Raw genomic sequence first — 22,340 nt, forward strand, 5'->3', positions numbered from 1 at the left:
AAGCCATGGCAACCTAGGCCTGTTACTGCAGAGACTCATATGACTGTCAATCACTGAAAAGACTGCAGGATCAAAGTTGTAAATACTTCTCTGAGAACCACAAGAGAGACGGCTAACACATTAAACATGAGCTAGAGTTTCTCAAGTAGCAGAAAACAGGATGAAAAAGTACTTTTCAAAATAATTATAAAACTGGAGATCAAGAATTAAACTTCTGAACAAGCCACAACAAACATGACATTTACCCTGGTATTTACAGTAAGCTTTCTTAAAAGCATGTTACTTCTCCAGAAGACATGTCAGTTAACCAAGCTGTTGACTACTAATATTAGACATATCAACTATTCTGCAAGAGAATATCTGGGGATCTCTAAGTTCAAGAGACAGTCTGGTAGGTTCATCAGACTTGAATACTGGAAGAAACACACCTACCTAGAGCACTCATTCTTCACCCAGGTCTTGTCCTAACACTCCCCATAAACATACAGGTCTAGTAAGCAGGGAAATGAGCACACAGCAGGTTCTTTCTCCTAGTGAGTCAAAGGTCCCTGCTACACACCCTGGTCTTAAGCTTCTCTGAAAGCAGAACAATGGACATTTTGCATTAAGACTGACTTCTGAAGCTCTAAGAACAGAAGGTGATTCATCTTTCAAAGCCAGTTGACGGTACATGGAACTCAGGTTATAAGGAGAATCCTTACTAGTTCTGGGGAATGGGACATTATAGGGTCACTACTGTAGGAAATTACATGGAATAATGCAGGTATTCAAGGAGGCCCAAACATTTGTAACTTTACTTCACAAATGCAGTTCTAGCACATACTTGAGCTAGAAGATTCCAGGCTGTATTCACAAGGTGCATATCTCACTACTACGAAATCTACAGAAACAAATTAAAGTAACTATACTACAGATGTTGAATTTGGAGCAATCAGAAGCACAAGCAGATAGTAGAAGAAAAACAGCTTGCATTTTAATGGAGTTTGGTTTTTGCAGACAAGGCAAAATTTTCCAGATGGATGGATGACACAAAAGCAAGTGTGAAAGTGCTTGAGAAAAAAAATGGCACACAGGGCCAAGAAACTGTTCTGGTTGTTTTGTTTCAAAAAATAAAAACAAGCAGAACACACATTATGGGTATGAACATAAAATATTATGAAGTTTTTTGATGCAGCTGGGAAGAAAACACCTTGGGAGCGCCTTTCAATGGCTTGTTCTGCTGAGGCAACAAGCCAACAGGCCTGCTTTAGAGCCTTTCAAAAGCTTCTTTTGTGTACACATCAATGAGTTCCTCCAATGTAATGTAATGGAAGTTCCTAAATCAATATCATGTCTCTTCTGCTCACCACCCCTCCTAGGATAGAAAGCACGCAGCACCAGAATTGTTATCGTTCTATGATAAATATTCAAACATACACCTTCAAACCCTGCCCTAATGACCAGGCATATATGGCCAAAAGCAAGAGTGACTGAGACTACTGTCCTGACTGAGAAGTACTTGACTCTTCAAGACCTCACAAGCTATCTTATGAGAGAGTAAACAAAGGTGAGAAAACTAGGATGAAAAAAAAAGTAAGCAGGAATGAGACAAAGGCATTCATTGAAACACAGAGACAATCCCAACCAGAGATATTAACATAGGCCAAGACAAAATACTGAAAGAGCTGAAAATCCCTAGATTTCAGCAAGATTAGAGATTCTTAAGTCCCATTACTTAAAGGATTAACTTCAAGCTTTTTTTTTTTAAAACAATGGAAAACTTGAGATGCTAATGAGATGGCCACAGAAGCTCTATCACTGCTGGAAAGAAAGGCGATTCCTCTCTGAACCTAATGAATCTTCTGAAGCTAAAACAAAGACTAACTGCAGATAAAAATACAGACCACTAAGGAGGATTAGGCTGAGATGCTAATGCAGGTGGGTTTTTTGTTTTAAAATTCTGGACCATTGAAACACTACTTTTTACATGCAGTAGAGTTATTTATTCTGGGAGAACACCCAAGCTTAATTTCAGCCTTCTTTTTACAAGCTACAAAATAAGGCTCCACTATAATAATTTAGTAACGTTTCTGTTTTAAGTTAGTGCTGCTTCACACATTGCTGAGATTAGGCAAGCAATATCAAAAGGAAGAGAGACTTAACTGTTAATAAGCACAAGCAACAGCTCTGTAAGCTCAGTTAGTTGTTTGGTAGCTTTGCTCTATTACTGTAACCATATTTTATGGCAGTAATTTCTTCTTTCAAAGGTACAACACTCCAGGTACTCAGTAAGGAATAGACATTGTCCTCTCAAAACTTAACTAAAACTTCTGTTAACATGAGAAACAAGAGTTAGGCTTACCTTATCAGCACACATTGCCACTTTAATATCTTGTTTTGTAATCTCATAATGTCTTATATTCCGTACATAATTCCCAACCAATTTTAAGATGTCTGCAGAAATGTATTCTAATACTGCCACTATGTAAACAGACACTTGGTGGTCAATTTTGTAGCCTAGAACTTCCTGAAAGGAGAAAAAAAAAACAAACCACAAAACAAAACAACCTTTCCACTGTTATTCTGTTGATGAAATACATGACACAGGTTACAACTAAAACCAGTAAGTTTAAGACCCTACTCAATAAACATTCACCCCACATCCACAGTCTATTTTAGTGATAGAAACACAGTAGTTTGTAGGCCTAGAGAAGAAACAGTATCACTGTAGATGCTGCTCTGTTAGCTGTGGAAGTAACAACGGCTCAATGACTGTCCCAAAAACCTCACTTAAACATTTAGGGCTATTTCCAGAAGTTTCTTGAGTGTTTTCTTAGTAATGCAAAAATGAAACGAACAATCAAATTCACAGCAAATGAGTTCTTGGCTTTGTTTGTCCAATAGAGAATGAACTAATTTTTATGTGAAAAATGAATGTGTGCAATTAACTAAACAGGAACACTTAAAACTATGCAACACACACACAGATATTCTTATTCCTTTTTGTTTGCATTTCAGGTAGCATACAGACATTACATGAAACAGATGACAACTTCTAATTGCATTCTACAAGCAAGATTACATCACTGCTTACCTTTAATAAGGGATGGATTTTTTCTACTGGGAGAGATAACGGATTTCTTCGTTTCCTCTTCTCAATAGCAGACTGGGCATCAGCTATTGCCCACTTATCAATAGGATGGGGAAAACTTTTTTGAACACGATCCTTAAAAAAAACCAGCACTATAGGGTAAATGCACAATCTGAATGAGCTTAGCAATATTACTACATTATCAAATCACTTTCTATTACTCAACAAAGCAACATTTGCTTACGTTAGTATTTCAACTACAAAAGCTTGCACAACACGCATAGATTTAATCATTTTGGTATATGCTGCTCATAACATTCATAAGGCTGTATCAGAATATCATTATCATAGAATAATATAGTACTCAGAATTTGAGAAATGCCAGAATTAAGTTGCCATTGCAGGCACAATTTGCCCCCATTGTGCACATGCCTGGTAATTCAACATTTAAATACATGACTACATTTTATCCTAGCACTTTATTCCCTGTACAGAATAGTCACTGAATAAGATGATACAAGTTTTCTGTTTCACCTTTACTGATCAGCACACAGTCCAGATTGTATACATGCAAACTGCTCTGAGGATGGCAATGAACATAATAGAACAAGAGAATGTCCAACAGCACCCACACATTTTAAAACTGTTTCATAGTCTACAGTTGGACCATATATGGCCCAGGTTATTTATTCCTTCCAACAGTAAGGGTGCCTGAGGAAACCTACACCCTCCCATGCATTGAACAACCCTCCTCCTGGAACTCACACAGGTCTCTGGAGGTTCAAAAGCTTCACTGTTTTCAATAGCCCTGCTGTTCAGAGATGCCAGAAATGTAATTTCTCAGATAACTTCACATTTTATTTTTTCAGACCAGTTCCCACTGACTGTTTCAGTTGCAAGTGCTCACTTACGTAAATATGACCGCTATTTGAGCAACCATGAAATGAGGAAGACGAAGTTAATGACCACTTACAGAGAGCTGGCACAGGACAAAGTACACAAACACTTTTTGACCAAAAACTGGGACAGAATATAATTCTATAAAGGTGGCACCCAACTTTTCAAAGTACAGGCTTTTCTTTTTCTCCCCTTAACGTAACACTTCTGCAAAAGGAAAGCAGATGGCCTACCAAAAAAACCCCACAACTCTCATTCACTATCTAATACCAGTTCACTCCCCTAACATAGTCCAGCCTACTGATTGAACAGTGAAGGTGCCCTGGGGGAAAAATAAATGTGTATGACCATATAATTAAAGACAGCATCATTATGCATCGACACAAAGGGGGGGTAAACTGAGGTTGCTTGATCATCACTAATTCTTGCATTTCTCATCCTGACTTCACAGCCATAAGACTCATAATACAACACTGTGCGTCAAGTTTTTTGTTAGCGTTGTTTAAAACACAGTATTAAATCTTCCACAAACCTCTTGTCTCTGAGCTGCCAGACCAGAATGATGTTGCAAAACAGGCCAGCCATTAAAGGGAACACTGGAACACCATTAGAGATGTCAGTGTTAAAAAGAGAAGAAGGATGAAATCCATTAATCTTGAACTCAGACAGCTACTTTTTTTTTTAAAGGGGTTTTAATTTTTTGTTGTTTGGTTTGTTTTGGGGTTTTTGTGGGTTTTGTTTTGGGTTGGTGGTTTTTTTTCAGTTACTTGTTTGGGCTTTTTTTCCCTCCTCCTCCATTAGTCCACTTTCTTCAGAACATGAGGAAGTTGCATCTTCTTTTGTTACCTAACCCAGCACAGGCACAGCCCCCAAGTACTGGAAACCAACAGGCACACTGCACAGACTCTGTAGCTTGGCACTGAAGTCTTCAAATCATGGTTAAGCACAAAGGGCTACCAACATATTCATGGGCTTAGAAGCTTAACTCATTTAGCTTAACTAATTTGTTTCTCATTTGTCAGATGGAGAAACTCTTCTCAAATCAAGCCCTCTTCTCAAACATTAAGCTGCTTTTCAGAGCAACAGTTTGTAGATTTTCGAAAAGGCAACTGTAAGAGAAGAGGTTTCTATATAGAGGAACGAAGTGTTCCTCAACTCATTCTGAGAAAGTTCAAATTTCTGGGGCAGTAGTGGGTATAACAGCCTAAATCACCATGCTGAGAAAGCAGCACAGAGCCTCAAACAAAGCAGCTATAATTTGCATGCAATATCAGTGGGGAAAAAAGGTATTTTGAAAGGAAACAGCTTTATATTCACAAGTTACACTCACCATCTATTATGCAGTAATACAGTTCAGAGATAGTTATACTGCACATTGAACAAATTCGATTGATAGGAAAATCAGCTATTAGGTAATTCAGCAGGCTTTATGAGGAAGGTTCTGCTACATAAAGATACATAGTTACTGTTTTCCTTTCAGTGTGAGACAGTTAATACATTAACTTTTCATGTAACAGTTCAAATTATTACAGATTTGTAATAATTATTCTCTATACCTCTACATCCAGAAAACTTCTTGGTTGGGCTTGACACAACATATTTAACAACTGGAGAATTAACTCCTCCACATACTGTAATGCATCTTCAGTGGAGGAAAGTTTAGGATGGACTTGCACCTGAACCTATAGGAGATAGAAGAATTCAAGCTTTTAGTTTTGCTATTCCCCAAAACACATGCTTTACTTGCAAAAAGAGATGACAGAAGAACGAGCCAAACAGCTAGGAAAAATCCAGCACAAAACATAACTCTGTTCAGGCACACCAGACAACCATGACACAACTTACCTACGCATGATAGAAATACAGATCTCAAATGTTAAATGTACATGTTAAATGCTGTGATGTTTAATGTCAAGAAAACAGCTAATGCATAACGGTGCTTAGCAATGCAATTAGGAAAACAGTTTAAAGTCCCTGCATCTATTTATCTTTCTCCCTCAGCTCTTAAATCACTGTTTGTACAATATAGACATGGGGCTTTCTCCCTTTTACGACTTATTGTTCTGCACTCAATCTATACTAATGAAATACAGAACTTTTCTCACAGAGAGCGCACTACAGAAACAGCAATGATTTCAGCAGTATTTAGCCTTCAATTATTTAATCCAGTCTCAATTAGCTCTCACTAAAATAAGACTGGCTTATAAGTTTGTTTCTATACTGATTTTTTAAAAAGATGTCAGCCTCTATAGTAAAAAACACTTTAAAAAAAAGGCCAGTGTTATCCTGGCATTAAGTGGCAGTTCAGAGGTTTTGAAAGTTTGGTCCCCATACTTGTATGTCATAAGTGTCTGTAAATTCTCACTGGTGTAAAATCCATGGAGGCACAATCCTCCTTGAGCCTCCCATTATGTTTTCCAGACAGTCATTTATCTTCTAAAAAAGCCTCCAGTATAGCTTTCCTTTGCACTTCTGTAATTCACAAAATAGCGCAGTTTTAGCCAGTTTACATTTCAGGTACGCACAGCTCAGTGCTTCAGAGCTTAAAACAACAGGCAGTTTAATCTCAATCCTACACCAATGGCAAATATTATGCCAAAGCAAGCTGACTGCTAACTTTCGCAACACATCTTTCAAGCCCCAATTTCATCATTTTACCATTCCACCACACACAACTCAAAATGCCTCCAGTTCTCTCAATCACTACCATGAGAGCTTAACCATCTTAAACCAAAACCCAACAATCTGTCTCATCCAAATATTAAATCCGTGTCTATATTCATATAATGGTGCCATAATTATTTAATTTCACACCTGAGTTTTCATTCCTGTTTGCAGTTACAGCAAGAATTAAATGTTATGAAGTTCAAGCACACAACAGCGTCAAACAGAAATCCGCTTGCCTGCTAAGGCACTCATTACTTTGAAAACTTCATGTCTGGGCATATTCCTGGTGCTCATTTAACCGCTGTTGAGATTTAAATACGCTAGATCATGAGTTTAGTTTCTTGTAGATCACATACCCTTATCCAGCAGAACTTAAACATCTCCAGAAGTTATTGCTTTTTTAACTTAAAAGCACTCTGGCAAAAATAGAACAGGAGAACTTCTCTCCATTTGACTAGCTAACGCAACTATTTTGATTATGGCAACAGTTTCATTTTTCCCAAGAACTTCACTGCGCACAGCTACAGAGTATATTTGTGGAGGTACCCGAGTAACAAGCCCAGCAGTCCCAACCATTATTTACAATTCAAACACTGACATCTGAAATACTGTACCAGCTTGGAACATCTTAACACCAGAAATTACAGACTTGCAGAATTATTCTCTTAAAGATCAGAGCTGATCTGAGCTGCCTGGAAGCTGTTGCCTTTCATGGGGTTTTTGTTTGTTTGTTTGTTTGTGGTTTTTGGTTGGGGGGGGTCGGTTTTGGTTTTGTTTTTTTTTAAAGCAGAACGGAACAAACTTAGATTACATTCTCCCTACAGTATACTCTAGTACTTTGTATTTCAAGAAGCATTAAATTACCAAGTCAATCCAACAGTAAAAATACAGAGCATGATAAACTGGAGTGATGAAGAACAGCTCTATTTTCTCCTTTGCTTAGAAAACATATTGTAGACTTAAATAGCCTCATCACAACTCTTTCAGTCTGTAACACAGAGTCTATAGGAATAAGAACAAACAAACAAAAATACCACATCAGGCCATGAACTGAAACATTATCCATTGTCAGCTGAAACAGGGTCAACAATAACCTACTCCTAGTTTGGGAGATAAAGTTCCAAACATTTTTCCTAAGCATTTATGTTTGGGGGACAATTACACTTCATTATTCTCAAAGGCACTATCAAGCTCTACTGAGTAGAATATCCATCTTGGCAGAGGAAAACACCGTGAGGTGCCATTGGCCTGCCTGTGTAGTTTATCTGTATTAGGTAGGTAGTAAATAAGCTTCATTGCTACTTAAACGAAATTTAATATCATTTAGCCTTCAAAGTCATACAAGCAAAAGCAAGAAAACTACTAGACTAACAAGGAAAATTACAGGATAGCTTGGTGTAGAATTATCATAGAAACGTGTAATTTTAGTATCTGCACTACTGTAGTACCTAAAGGCTCAGAATGAAAATGAAAGTGTTACTTGAGGGTACTCAAAGCGAGTCTCAAGATGTCCATTATCTAAGACATGACGCAAGACTGGGTAAGATGCAAGATTTAGTAAAAGACAAAAATGAGAACATCTGTTCATGTACACCATCACATGACCAGTTTCAGAAAAGAAGATCAAGTTACCGGGGGTTTCCATCTTTCTCATAAAGTCAGCTCAGATTTTAGATTAAAGAAACTGGGCCACCCTGCCTTATCACCCTTGAAAAGGAGGAGTATGGCTTCAATCCGGCCAGATTCACCACAGTCCTATGTTAGGAATACACGTGATAAAAACAGACTAACAACTTCTGAAGTGTAGTGATGCTTTAGATAAGATTCTTAATCAAACGTTTAACCCCTCCCTTAAATAATCACAGAACCCATCCCTTCCCTCCTACACACACACAAACACCAAATCATCTATCTTATGATAAGGGCAATTACTAAAAGAACAGTCTAGATCTTTTCACAAAAGCTTCAATTCTTTGAAATACCCCAACAAATTCTAACGGGCAAAGACAATCTACATCAGCTACAAATCCCTACCTCCATGGCTCCATTTTCATTCAACTCATCTGATCACTTTTTTGCATGTTCAATCTCCTCAATCTCTTTTTAATTCTCAGAAGGGAAACCACCAGGATTCTCTTTATTTGAAGATAAGCAGAGCCAGCATTTCTTGAAGAGCTTTTCATGCTCTGTTTAAGAACACAAGCAGAGACAAGCAGTGCCTGCTTAAGAAAATTCATAGCACTTTGGGAAAATCCTATGATATGACCACTTGCCTTTCTTATTCCTCCTTTTTTTCCTCCCCTTCCCTTAAAATCAACAAAAGCAAGGAATTTCTATCAGGAATGGTAACAGCTTAAAAATTAGGCAACCATAAATCTAAACTGCCAGGAAAAGTCAATGAAACCAACTTTAAAAAGTGCTTAATGAATAATACAAAGATAAATATATCTGATCTTACTTTATAACCTTTAGCAACTTATTTTATATAAAGCTTTCTCAAACCACTCCTTTCAAACTCTACATGATAAATTAGAATATAAACACTCCCACAAGCCTCACGGGAAGCAGTAGGGACCTAGACCAAACTCAGAAACAAGTTTCAGTTAAAGGACTGCAGCTCAAACAGCTTCAGCTTGTACAAAGGCTTGGTCTCCAACTGGTCCAACACAACAACTCCTAAGCTGGTCACAAGATGACCCAAACCTGTGTCTAGAGTGCCACTCAGCAGCTCATTCTGCACTAGAAAGAGGTGTTTGAGAAGATACAAGAAAGGACGACTTGCACAGTGAAGTTAATCTGATTGATACTAAACTACACTTCCTCAGGAACAGTTTTCGGTTACCTGTTCCTCACATGGCCATGATGAGAAGCCTAATTATGTCAATTGCAAAGCTGAAAAATTTCAACTTACGATGAAAAAACCTCTCCAAAGACATCTTAAAGCAACTTCACGTGTTACACAAAAACACCAGCGTAATGGTCCTAAATCATCATTAACAATCAATGCAGTCAGGCTCGTGGTTCCCAGCTGCTCTATTAAATAAAAAAAAATTAAAATTGCTATGTGTGAAAGGCCGCAGAGAGAACAATATGGAACTGAGTCCCATCAGAAGCAGTAGAAGCTCCAGCAGCTTCAGGAAAGTGCATAACAGAAGGAAATAATTCTAAAGCAACATAAACTAAAATAAAAACTAAGCAGCTACTGTTTGTTAATTTGTTTTCATATCTGGGCAAGACTACCCATCTACTAAGATTCTAGCAAGAAGTCACAATATGAATAAAAAACCAATGCCTGCTAAAGAGCAACTGCGCTTCATTGCTGCGTACAGGTACTGCCGCACCGCCAGTCGTCTTGGTGGCAGCTGAAGTGCTTGTAAAAAAGTGTCTAAAGAAAAAAACCCATCATTTTGATAATAAAATCGAAGATGCTGTAATGAGATAACAGGCCAAGCTGTCTTCCAAAGCACTATCAGAGAGGGTGAAACTTTACTGATTATAAGCATTTTTCTAAAGCTTTTCTAAACCTAGAATTTTCTAAACGTTTGCGGACACAGTTTATTAAACAGATTATTAGTACAAATGACTTGGCCACAGAGCAGGTTTTCCTGGGGGGAGAGAAAAATTTTCTTCACTTCAATAATTTTGAAAGTCTTCGCTAATGCTATAACCCTTATTTTTATTCAACAGATCTTTTGTTAATCTTCGCTCAGTGACTACAAAACTACTGACAAACAACTGCTTATCACTAAAACACTCCAGTGAAATATTTTATGTACAGCTTGCATGGATGAGTATTCTCATAGTGCAAGCACTCCATTAAAAAGTTTTTTACTCTGTTCTTCTATACTGTGGATATTTGGCAACCCTGCCCATGTTCTGTTATCATGGTCTATTAAAAATCCAGTAAATTAAACCAAATACAAATGTCTTGGATCCACACTTCAGCAACAATTCACTAAGGCCACAAGACTCATGATTTTTGCTACCATTTCTTTTGATGTATCAAGGCAGCAGTACTACACTGCAGCAGTAAGTACATGAAAAAACTTACAGTAAAAACTTGAACTGTATGATCTTAAGTTTATCTTCTATAGCCATCAGAAGAACAGAGAACCCAAATTAAGGATGTTCTACATCTGCGGTGAAGGATTACCAAAAATAGGAAGTGCCATTCTGAGTAGCAAGTGGCAACTAGACTCATCAATCTGAAGAACTAGGTAATTAAAAGTGAGGTAGAAATATCTTTGTCAGCCACAGCTTCCCAAGTACTTTGTAGTCACTGAAGCAGCTTTTCTAACCTCTTCTGCTCGATGAAAGGTACAGAAGACTGACTATACAACACATGGAGTACCTGGAAGCATGCTGTCTGGAACAGTTTTCTTAACTGAGGAAGCAAATCCCCCTCAGCTGTCAGGCCACATCAGTCCAATCATTTTGACCACAACAACTTCTGACAGCACCCCTTGAATCAACTGATCGGTTCACCTGATTCAAAACAAATTGAGGTACGCAAACAGCAGAACATCTGTACAGTAAAGAAGTTTTTCTGTTCTTCTCAATCACTGAATTGCTTAAGGTATCAATCAGTAAGGATGACATGCTCTCTACTGTAAAAACCAACTTATCAGGGAAGAAGCAAGTCATAGGCACACTGTCAAATTCTGACTGCATACACAAGAGTTATACAAGCAAGATGAAGCCACAAGGAGAGATATTAAGGAAAAACTATCCAAAAGGTTATGACCAGAACAACTTGTATAAATTCACTAGCAAAGGAACACCAATGTTGGAAGATGCATCACTTTGCAGGTGTCCCTTCTGAGTCCATTTTCCAAGGTGTATTAAAAGCCATGTATCTCCACCTCCAGCCACCCAAGAGCTCTGGTGTTTCATGTGTCTTGAATCCTCCATCTTCAGCCCCAGCATCTCACCTTCTGTCCATCTCTGCAACTACAATTTCAGACACCAGCTGTTATTCTTACTTCCTTTTCTTGTACCTCATCAAGATTACTGTCTTTCATCAGCAACCAAGGATCTCTGCAACACTCCTCTTTTGCTGCTTCAAAATAACAGCGACCAGGCAGAAAAGCATCTCTACACATCTTTTTCATCTTATTTGAGTGCGCTGGAATCTGTCTTGGCAGCATCTGAAGGAGAATAGGAAGAAAAGGAACTACATTATGATCTGAAAGGTACAAGAGCTGCTTTTTGCAAATGCAGCTGTTCAATGCAAATACAGTTCTATTGTTAAGATTCACATCTAATGAAATACAAGGCATGCCCTCCTAAGAATTTGTTGATGTAGGAAGAGATTTATTCTTACTACATATTCTTGGCTTTGTTGCTTGATATAAAAAAATACAGAATCAAAATAACTCATTGGGAACAAGAAAACTATTTGCAATGATTCAACAATACCTATTTTTCAATACAGCAATTCTGAGGCTGTAGTTTGAACTCCACATTACAAGCCAACTCACAGTTACAAAAGGACAATGGCATTTTAATGATTCAGTCCATGTGTGGCAGCTTTCCCCAATAGCTGTGAACACTCCATCCTGGTATATATACTTTAACAATGCTAAATTAAATGCCACTCCCCTCATTGGAGATATTAATTCAACATAGGTCTTCCTAAACTATTAAGTCTCATACCCAGCTATGCAAGAAACGATCACAATCCTGTTTGCGCATCTACCTGTTTCAAGTTGGAGTTCAGAAAACAGCTTGCTGTCACTACCTGAGAATAAGTGTCAGTATCTGGTCAGCTAACAGGAAACGAAGGAAAGGTTCTCCTCTACTAACGACAGGACGTACGTACATGAGCTTCAGATAATCTAACTCCTATTGAGATAGCACACTGTGGCAATTCAGCAAAGCCACAAGGCACTAGTTTTCCTCCAGGATAGTTCTGCCCTTTGACCTCACTGGCATATGCTGCCACATTCTCTACTTCACTAGTCCCACATGCTGGCCTCCAGGTACAGCTCAGGTCTTTGGCTAGCAGAGCAAGGGTTCAGTGTCTCAAACCCACCGGCTGCAAAGCTGTAGTACTGCACCTGTCTTGTGACTAATGACAGATGATTGTCAAAGCAAGTACATTGCAATGTTTGTGGTTTTACCTGCCACCTATGACAGGTTCATTACTTTATGGGGCCTTTATCAGGGCTAAACACCCTAGCCAACACTACTTGTACCTATATAAGTTAATAAAATAACCAATTTGGTTTCTCCATTAATGAAGAAGCCATTAAGATAATAATTTAATGTTTTCATCTGCCATTTAGTTTTCCTGTAACTCAAGTGTTCAGCTGTTCAGTAAAGCAGGTGACAATATGGACAGATTCTTCATTTCTACCTTTACAGAGACAGCAATAGTAAGCAGCAGAAGACTATGTTTCTGGAACACAGAGCACAATAGCCTAAGAGAAGATAAGAAACAGGCAGCAATCCCATGAAGAACTAAGGTTATAAGAGTTAACAACTGCCAGACAGTTGCAAATTTGAGTATGAAGCCTTCAGAACTAACTCCACCTCAGTCCTGCCACCCCTCTACCCACAGTAAGAAATAAAGCACAGCACAGCAAAACCAAGACAACTATACCTTGCAGGGCCAGTTTGTCATCCTTGGCAGCTTGTCATCATTGGCCTTCTCTGTTGACTTCAGACTCCAGAATTCCTTTTACCCCCAAGGAATTTATCCAACTCCTTCAACAAGCATCTTTAATGCAGGGTGACTCCACGAATGCCTTGTCCATTAGGAAGAAATCTTGTGCTTCAGATGTAGCAAGTAATTCCAAAGCTTTAGCCCATACTTGCCTCGAATCCTCACTCTATGTCCTCCAGTAGTTAGCACTGAGTCTCATTCCAAATTTGACAAACCTCTGCTACACCATGGAATAAACCATCATCCAAAGGAACGAGCTCTCGCTGGTTGAGACCTTGGGTAGCTTCAGTTTCCAAGCAGGCTTCAGTTGGATGGCTGTCCAAGTGCTTACAAGCACCATAAGAAGCAGCAAGTTGTATGGTTAGTGCAAAAGTATAGTTTCAAAGAAGTGACTACTGATCAGGGATAAGATATTAACAGTACATGCTACAGATGAGACAAGCAAGACTTCCAAGAACTGGATGAAACTGCACAGTGTTGGAGATCTCAAAGAGCACGCCCTGAAAAGCGAGGCAATACATTGCAAGAGGAAACTGGGAAGAAATACTGAACCAGTACAACTGCAACACTTGAGACTTCCAATCCATACTGGAGGATGCAATAGTTCAGCTAGCCCTAGGAGCAAGTCTTCTACTGAAATGTTGCAGTTAATCACTGTAACTAACAGACTCATAAAACATTGCTGTGTATGACTGAAAAGCATCAAGTTCTGCAATCTGAAGTCAGTTCAAGCAACAGTATCAGAAACCTCTTGTTTCTTAAGCCTTCTATATTTTGTCCACACCACAGGCACAAGCTTCACCATTCCAAGGGAGCAAGATTTGCTAGCTTGTCCTAATGAAGCCTTCTCAACAAAAAGGCATTTAAACTAAGAGAAGCCTAACTGAAAGTCATTAGACCCAAACACTAATTAACCAAAATTCTCCCAGTAGTTCCTCATAACGATTCCCCCCCCCAGCCGTGTCACTTCTGGGCGCTAAGGGAGCCTAGCAGGAACCCGCAGCAGCACTACTTGCTTCCTTTGCGGCGAAAGGGGGCCAGGACCTGCGTGCCCATTAACCGGTTTTTATCTACACGGCTCCGTCTGTCAAAGCATCGCCCCGGCGCGGCTCCCGCGGCCGCCGGGCCCTGCGCGGGGAGGCCGGGCCCCCCTGCGCAGCCCCCGCCGAAGCAGGCGCCCGCCTGGCAGGGCGGCAGCAACCGACCCCTGCCGAGCCCTAAAGCCGCTTCCGGAGCACCGGGCGGGCGGTCCCCTGCCCCAGCTCCGCCGAAGCGCCGCGCCGGCCGCGGCCCACTCCGCGCCGCCGTGCCGGGCCCCGGGCTGAGCCTCCGCTCCCGCGGCCCTGCCCGCCGGAGCGGAGGGCCCCGCTCCCCCTCACCTTCTTGAGGGCGGGCACCAGCAGCCCCCGCCATTTGGGCGCGTTCTCCTCACTGAAGAACTCGTAGAGCAGCGGCTGCGCCTGCATGGTGCCGCTGGGCCCGGGGCGGGCCGGGCAAGGCAGGGCCCGGCGCCGCGAGGAGGCCGCCGCGGGAGGGCTCAGCGCCCCTCAGCAGGAGGCCCGGCGGACCCCGCCGCCGGCGGCGGCAGGCCCGCAGCGGCGGGGGAAGGCGGCGGCTGCCGCATTCCCCGCCCCCAGCTCTCGGTGGTCGCCCTGGGGGGCGGCGGCGGGCGACGGGAGGGGGCGGCGGGAGCGGGGTCACGCGGCGCGCGGGCCGCGAGGGGCGGGGTCGGGCGCCCGGAGCGCGAGCGCCACCGCCTCCCCACTCTCCAGGCTCCCGTCCTCGCCCGCACGGTTGGCCGCAGCGCATGCGCCGTGCACCGGCGCCCCAGGCCGACCGCGCCTGCGCCCCAGCGACGCGTGGTCAGGGCCTTCCTCCCCCTCCTCCCCTCTCCGGCGGAAGTGACTCCATGGGGCGGCCGCGCCTTCTGCGGGACTCCTGCTGGCGGGCGGGGCCCCCGGCGCACCGTGATCAGGCCGGGACGCAGGGGGGAGCCGGCGTCAGTGCGGTGGGGGCCTGAGACTCCCCTTCCCCCGGGCACCGCCGTGCCGCCCCGCCGCAGCCGGCCCCGGCAGACGTGTGCGAACGGCCGCGGCCCGCCAGGCCCGCTGTGCAGCCCCGGCTCTGCCTGCCGTCGGCAGCTGCCGGCCGGCACCGGTTGAGGGGCCCAGCTGGGGCCTTTGGGTAGGGCCTGGGCAGGGGACAGGTCGCTGGGGAGCCATTGGGACCCCTCAGCCACGCAGGCCAGGCTATAGGCAGTGCCCACTGAGGGTCTGGCAGTGGAGATGTGGTGGGCCCACACAGCCCTGGAGAGGTCTGGGAAAGAGAGAAGGCTTTGGATCCATGGAGCTGTGCCGGGGTGGGCAAGGCCCCTTAACCAATAGAGCTGTGCTGGGGTTGGCAAGCCTCAACCCCTCTCCTGGCTAGTGCCTCTGCGGGCACGCTGATGGTAATGCCTACAAGGCTTTGCTCCCTGTAGACCACAGCTGATCTCCTCACTGCTGGCTTCTCACCAGCTTCCTTTGCCAGGGTGACCTGGAGCACAAGGAGGAGGCATCTGCCTGCGACAACCAACTGTCTGTTCAGAGCTGGAGGCAGTGAGGTGGTGTTACTCTTCCCTGGAGAGTTCTGTCACTCCCTGTTTGAAAGACGCCATCATCTCGCATGAGGACCAAGATCAGAGATAAATAAAAACCCCATTCAGGCATCACAAGAACAGCCTCCAGGGTGAAAGTAAGCTTGGGTCTTGGAAAAAAGGCCAGAAAAAGCAAAGACAGAATGCAGATAAAGCCCAGTGGTTTAAACAGAACGAAGTCCATGGTGGTCTGCGAGGCCTAGCAAGGCAGAGGGAAGATGATGATGCTGGAGATGAAAAGCAAATAATTGTGCTCTGCTTTGCAAGGCAAGGGGGCCAGAGAGAGGCTAAGCACCAGAAAAGGAAATGGTGAGCTGCTGATAGATTGCATAGGGAGGGAGATAAATGTATGAAAACCTTCACTGGTCACTGGAAGGAAGGTTTAGGGCCAGCTTCCTGGGAAGGGTTGGGAGGAGAGTGAAGTACCCACACAGGTTGTTTGGACAGAGACTGCCAAGTCTCCCTTTATCTCCAGAGCTGGTTGTGCAGACAGCCATCAGGAATGGTATGCGTGTTGGGAGGCTCACTTAACTAGTGTTTGTGAAGCGCTCTGAGGACAGATGTTTTTGAGACAATGAGCAGTACTTTAGCAAGTAATGGATGGGACCTCTTAAAAAGAGCAGTCTTCACCCCACAGCTCTCCCTCAGGCATTTTTCGTCCAGACAGATATTGCTGTCTGAAGGAGTCAGACTTCTGCTTTGAGCATGCTGGAATCAGGATAAAAGGTGGAAATATTCATGTCTCAGAGATATTTGCTTGGTCTAGCAGCCTGCCTGTGCATTCAAGGACACCATCACAGCGTCTGATAGATTGCAGAGCTGTTGCACTTGCTGCCGTATGATGGAAGATCAGTCTGTTGAAGTTTAAATCTTCAGCTGTTCCCAAGTATGTGCAACACTGGGTGTAAAACTGCACCAGTGCTCTGTTCTCCAACCCCTCCATTTGAAGATGAAGGTGCCAGGTTTCCTAAATACCCATGAATGGTCTACAACATCTCTTTCCTTTAAACCAAACAGCATTGGGTAACATGAGATTGCAGGCACTGCATTTGATCAGTTCAAACATTTGAGAAGGCCACAGGACAGTCCAGACCTGACATCACCCAGAGCTGCCAGGACCAGCTGATAGCCTTCCTCTCCTGGCTTTCAGTGCTTTTCCAGTGCCCCCTGCCTGGTGGCATCCTGGGGTTATTGGTGCTGATGAGCAGTCCAAATTCCTCACTGGCCTCTGCCTGATCATACTCACTCACTTTCTGTGCTGCATGGGAGGGTGCAGCTTTGCTTGGAAAGCAAATGCAGAAGATGTAACTATCTCCAGGGCTGTCAGAGGAGCTGTTGCTTTACTGCTCATGGCAGATAAACCAGCCTGGATGGCAGAATGGGAGAAGTCCCATGAGTCCACTGCAGGGTTGAGCAGGTACAACCGAGAGCAATAGGATGGTGTTTGCCCAGCAGTTAGTGTCCCAGGCTGCTGGCTTTGTGCCCAGTCATAGCAGAGAGCGCAGGCAGGTGAGGCAGTCAGGCACAGGTGCCGGTGGTTACCATGTATGGATGTGCACACTGTCAAGGTGAGGCAGAAGGCCTGCAGCCATCTGGGTGCTCATTACAGTGCAGGCTTGTTGCAGGGAAGAGCACAGATTTGAAAGCTAGGGGCTGCTTTCATAGGGACGTAGTGACAGAGGAGTTGAATCAGGGTACAGAGGAAGCTCAGTGGCACGGGGAGGTGCAGGGAGTCAGGCAGTGGATGGCCTGCCCTTATGTCAAGAAGTGAAGATAAGACTCACAGCCATTGCTGTCAAGAAGCAGAAACCAAAGGCCACAGCCAGCGCAGTGGTGGCTTTATGGAGTTGTACATCTGTGGGTGGCATGGAGACACTCAGGATCCCCCAGTGCTACTAGAGAAAGGAGAGGAGGACAAGGCAGAGGGTCATGGCAGCCCTTGGCCATTCTGTCCTGAGAGCTGGCTGACCAACAGGGGCTGAAAAAGAGTGACAGCGCCCCTTTACCCCCAGAAGCTGCTGTGGGGAATGTGAGGAGGTGCCACCAGGAGGGACTGCCAGGAGCTGATGACATACTCCTGTATTTAGCCTGCAAGACCCCACAAGGAGTAGCTGGCTGTCAGAGCAATCAAGAGAGGCCTGAATTTGAACATGTCAGATTTAAATTAGCTCTAAAGGGAAAATCTGCACCCAAGGAGGTGCTGCCCAAGGAGGGAAGACCACCTCTAGCAATAGTAATGCAACTGTATTGTAGAGGATGACGCTGAGCGGGCAGCGAACCCAGCATTGCTGCCCCCAATGAGGACCTGAGAGCCCACCAGGGTCCATGTCTCTCTCCCCAGACACATTCCCCCATCTCCTTCTTCATCCCTCAATAAATGACACAGGCCTGGAACATGACTCCCTGTAGCCCATATTTTAGATCACCTGGAGTGTTTCCTTTAAAAGAAGCAGAAGGTTTTGGCATGTTCGCTGGTTTTACCAGCTTTTTGCCCCACCTTTTAATGTAGATTCCTTCAAAAACCAGCAGTGATATTGCTAAAGCCAAACCCTGTGGCATGTAACCCCCCTGCCTGGGAGAATACATCCATCCCCATCACTGCTCATAGCATTCCTGGTTTTCCCCAGCCCCATTGCAAGGTCCCAGTGACAAAGCTACAAGGAACGGGCAGCCAGCAACGTGTGCTTTGTCTTGCACAGCTCTTGGTTTCAGCCAAGGGCAGTGGGATGCAGAACTTGTACCTGAAACCCTCTTTTTCAGGTCACCAGATCCTGTTTCTGATGGTACCACATGGAGACATGTGCAAGAACAGGATAAAAGCAGTGTTCATTCCCCTGTCCTCCCAGCTTCCAGCACTTCTGCAACAGACCCAAACAACCCCACTTCTTTGTTCTCTTTAGGAAAGCTCAGTTTGGACTGAGCCCCATGCTCAGCCCCCACACTGATCAAACTGCTGCCAGGTTGATGAATGCCCCATCATGTGGCCACATCACAACAAACTTCCCCGTTAGTGGCTAGAAGCCTGCAATAGCAGCCAGAGAAGGGGCTGTGAGGAGAGAAAAAGGAGAAGCAGCACAAGTTGTTAGAGAAGCCATGTCAACTAGCTGTAGGCTGAAGCCTTGCTCTAACTTCATTGTGCCTGTGATTTGGTGTCCTGGCTGTGACTGTGCCCCTGTCAGGCAGCCACATGCTGATCCCAATCTTACGTCAGGATGGGGAATGGTGGAAGCTCCCACTAAGTGTGGCTCAAGGAAACTTTCAGTTCATGGCAACTCCAGGTCTAGCAAAGGAGACCTTTTGCTCTACCAGACATCCTGGCTCCTGGGCTTAGCCAAGGGCAGCTGCCACCTAAGGATCCAAGCAGCTCAGAATAGGGGAGAGGCAGTTTTGCAGCACAGACCCCAAAGCCTGCAACAGGATACTTCTTCAGAAAGCAGGAACCCTTCACTTCTCCCTCATATTTTAGGCTGGAGAGCAGCATGTGGAAAAAAAGCTCTCCTGGCTATACCAATAGATTTAAGACAAGCCTGCCCTACCACAATGCTCCTCTTCTTCCCACAGGCCTTTACCCTGTCCTCTATTTTTAGCTCTTCCAGCTGCATCCACCCTTGTACCAGAAATGCTCAACCAGAATAAAACCCAATATCCCCTAGCTGCTGTTGCCTGTAATTCAGCAATGGCCCAACAGTCCCAAACAGCAAGACACTTGCCACATCTGCTGCAGAAACCCCACAGAAGGAAGCATGTTTATAGCACATCAGCTATACTGTACTTTGTTAAAATTTAGCTACTTCTTGCATGTCAAAGTGAGGAATAGTCTATGGGAGGCAGGATGGAAATCCCCCTTGGGCGGCAGCACAAACATGCTGTGAAACACACACAAGTTCTTGCCTTTTCTGAGAATTCAGCTTCTCAGCAGTGGGGCTTGCATTACCACCTCTCCCACAGGGCGGATCTGAGGTTCAGTGCAAGGGAACAGAAGAGATGGGGCCAGCAGAGGCAGCAAGCTTGAGTCCCATAGGCAGAAAAAAAGCCCTGCAGAAAAAAAAAAATCAGTTTTGCAATCAACCGAGTGGAAAAGCAGGTGATGGAGGAAAGAAATCAAGCAAGCTGGGATTTGGAAAGACTTACCAAAATCCATTGCCTAAAGCCCAAAAGGGTAGTAATGCCTACCCTCAAGTGCTTGCCCAAATCGAGTTGAGCTCCAGCAGCCCAACCATTCATACATTCAGAAAAGCCCAGCTTGTGTGTTTGGCACAAACATTTAATAGCAGAATTCAAAACTCTGTATGTTCCATTTTAGTCTTATGTGGAAAATTAGTGTGGGTGGTAATCTAATTGTACAACAACATGTTAAAAAAAGTTTATTTTACATTATATACATTAGGGAACATATTTCAAAGCATTACCAATCACAACAATAATGCAGGCCATAAATCACTTTAAATTTAGTTTGGTTTTAGTGTATATTATCACAATAAAATATAAAGAACATATACAAAAAAAGGAGTCAAATGTGTGCATTTTGATAAAACTTGGCATTTACATACTCCATTGGAAAATAGCAATCAAAAATACTTCTGATCAAAACTAAGTTCCTGTGATGCGTAGTAACCATTGTATTGTTTGAATGAGGTAGTAACTAAATTATTTTGGCCATGTGTTAACATCCTAAATCAAGAAAAGTGTGAAAAAGGTTATAAGGCCAAAAAAAGTCAAAATGGCAACATCTTCAAGCCATTTCCACAATGTGGAATGTTGCTCCTTTTCATTGTGACGTGAAACTATTTAGTAAGTCAAACAGTAAAACTAATTTTATCATTGTACACACTAATAATTCACACACCTACTGCAGTGTTACAGCCAGGTACCACTATTCCGGGACTGACACCCATCCAGAAATTATATTTTCAAGCATAGACAAGTAATCATAAGGAGAGTTTTAATTAAATACAAAAATACAGATGTTTAACTGGTTTGTTTCACAAAGAAAACTACCCAAGTAAACTAAAAAAAGGAACTTTGAAGCCCAAGTCATATTCACAAAGTCACAGCTTACCTTTGTGACTAAATACATCACATCTCAATACTTTGTGCAAACATGAACACCAGTGTGTTGCATCAAAACTAAAACAAGATTGTAATCTGATTACAGCCTTGGTTACAATTTCTAAAAGTTAAGATTTATTTGTATTAGTAAATTATATATCATAAAATACAATAGTGTTGTTAAATGTACTATATTTGTTGCTAGCATCCCATTTTATTATAAACACATAAGAAGTCCTGAAAATAGTACCCCAGTTTCATTTTTGCATCCTCAGTGACTTTTACATCTGTACAGGTAAGACACTTGTACTTAACAGGAGGACTGCTATCTACAGAAAGTCAGTGTATGTCTTCAGCAAGAAGTTTCACTGAAAAATACTGCATATGTACAAAGATTACATAACAGTAAATGAAGCACTTCTGTGGTATCATAATGCTTACGTGTCCATACCACAAACAATTCTCGCCTTCCTCTCATGCCACAATAAATTATAAAGTAACTGAAGTCGGGTTACTGCAGCTTTTGTGCAATTTCAGCCAGCCTTTAATGCTTCTGCAGCAGGAGTGTCCTCTTGTCACAGTGAGCTGCCTGCCATCTCCTGTTCTCAGTAACTGTTCTCATGCCCTGCCAGGATATATAAATTGCTGTTGGCTGTTGGGTTATCTGTTGGCCTACTCTCCAGCACCACGACCCTAAAATGAAAATAAGAAATCCACAACATCAAATAAGCCTTCATTTAAAAACGTCCCTGGATGTAACTGTAAGTATTGTTTCCCAGGATTCATCTGACCAGTGGTAGCAACTGGATGCCTGCAGTCCAAAAGCCACTGGCCAAAGCAAGGCCAACCTCAAATCTACCTCAGGGTCTTGCCCAGGCAAGGTCTCCAAGGATCTCCCACAGCCTCTCTGGACTCCTGCTGCAGTGTTCAACCACCCTCACCATGATATTTTCCCCTCTTTTATCCTGCTGGAATTTTCCTTGCTGCAGCATACACCTGTTGCCTCTTGTCCTTCCAGTGGGGGCTTCTGAAGAGGGTCCATCACCCTCCTACCGCCTGGGTTTGTGCTCCCCCAGCTTTGCAAAGCTAACCCATTAATCAGGTGCCAGTTCTGGAAGTCGTTAGTTAGCCCTTTGCCATTGGGCGTGACAGATGACCAAAGCTGACTCTTCTGTGAGCATTTCCAGTCTTTTCCTGAGCCCATATAACCTAAATCCACAGGAACTTCCCCCAGCTCTGGAAGTCCCAGATACAAACACTTGCAGGCTCTCAAGGGAAGGACTGCTATATGCAGAATCTTCTATTTTTCCTTGCCACCCACTTTTGGCCAGCACTGGAGACAGGAGTCTGGGTTA

At 43.3% G+C, this 22,340-nt stretch overlaps 2 protein-coding genes across 14 annotated transcripts in view; both read right to left on the bottom strand.

Annotated features, from left to right (window-relative positions):
* Positions 1 to 15,105, bottom strand: part of SOS1 (SOS Ras/Rac guanine nucleotide exchange factor 1) — a 54,015-nt gene extending 38,910 nt beyond the window's left edge. For 2 of the 6 annotated variants that reach the window (XM_064446617.1, XM_064446612.1), the window contains exons 1-5: positions 13,239 to 14,534; positions 11,632 to 11,781; positions 5,524 to 5,649; positions 3,074 to 3,205; positions 2,342 to 2,506 (exon numbers count right to left, since the gene is read on the bottom strand). In XM_064446617.1, the coding sequence (XP_064302687.1) occupies positions 2,342 to 2,506; positions 3,074 to 3,205; positions 5,524 to 5,649; positions 11,632 to 11,781; positions 13,239 to 13,259 (594 nt within the window). In that variant the 5' untranslated portion in view covers positions 13,260 to 14,534. Of the gene's footprint in view, positions 1 to 2,341; positions 2,507 to 3,073; positions 3,206 to 5,523; positions 5,650 to 8,668; positions 8,821 to 11,631; positions 11,782 to 13,238; positions 14,535 to 14,680 lie in introns of those variants that run through there. The other 4 variants (XM_064446614.1, XM_064446613.1, XM_064446615.1 and 1 more) reach the window with 4 other exon arrangements.
* A 5,182-nt stretch (positions 15,106 to 20,287) lies between these two features.
* Positions 20,288 to 22,340, bottom strand: part of MAP4K3 (mitogen-activated protein kinase kinase kinase kinase 3) — a 97,698-nt gene continuing 95,645 nt past the window's right edge. For all 8 annotated transcript variants that reach the window (XM_064446621.1, XM_064446625.1, XM_064446623.1 and 5 more), the window contains one exon: positions 20,288 to 21,678. In XM_064446621.1, coding sequence (XP_064302691.1) covers positions 21,591 to 21,678 — 88 coding nt within the window. In that variant the 3' untranslated portion in view covers positions 20,288 to 21,590. The remainder of the gene's footprint in view (positions 21,679 to 22,340) is intronic.

The sequence above is a fragment of the Phalacrocorax carbo genome, chromosome 3, assembly GCF_963921805.1.
Source record: "Phalacrocorax carbo chromosome 3, bPhaCar2.1, whole genome shotgun sequence".
Lineage (NCBI taxonomy): Eukaryota > Metazoa > Chordata > Aves > Suliformes > Phalacrocoracidae > Phalacrocorax > Phalacrocorax carbo.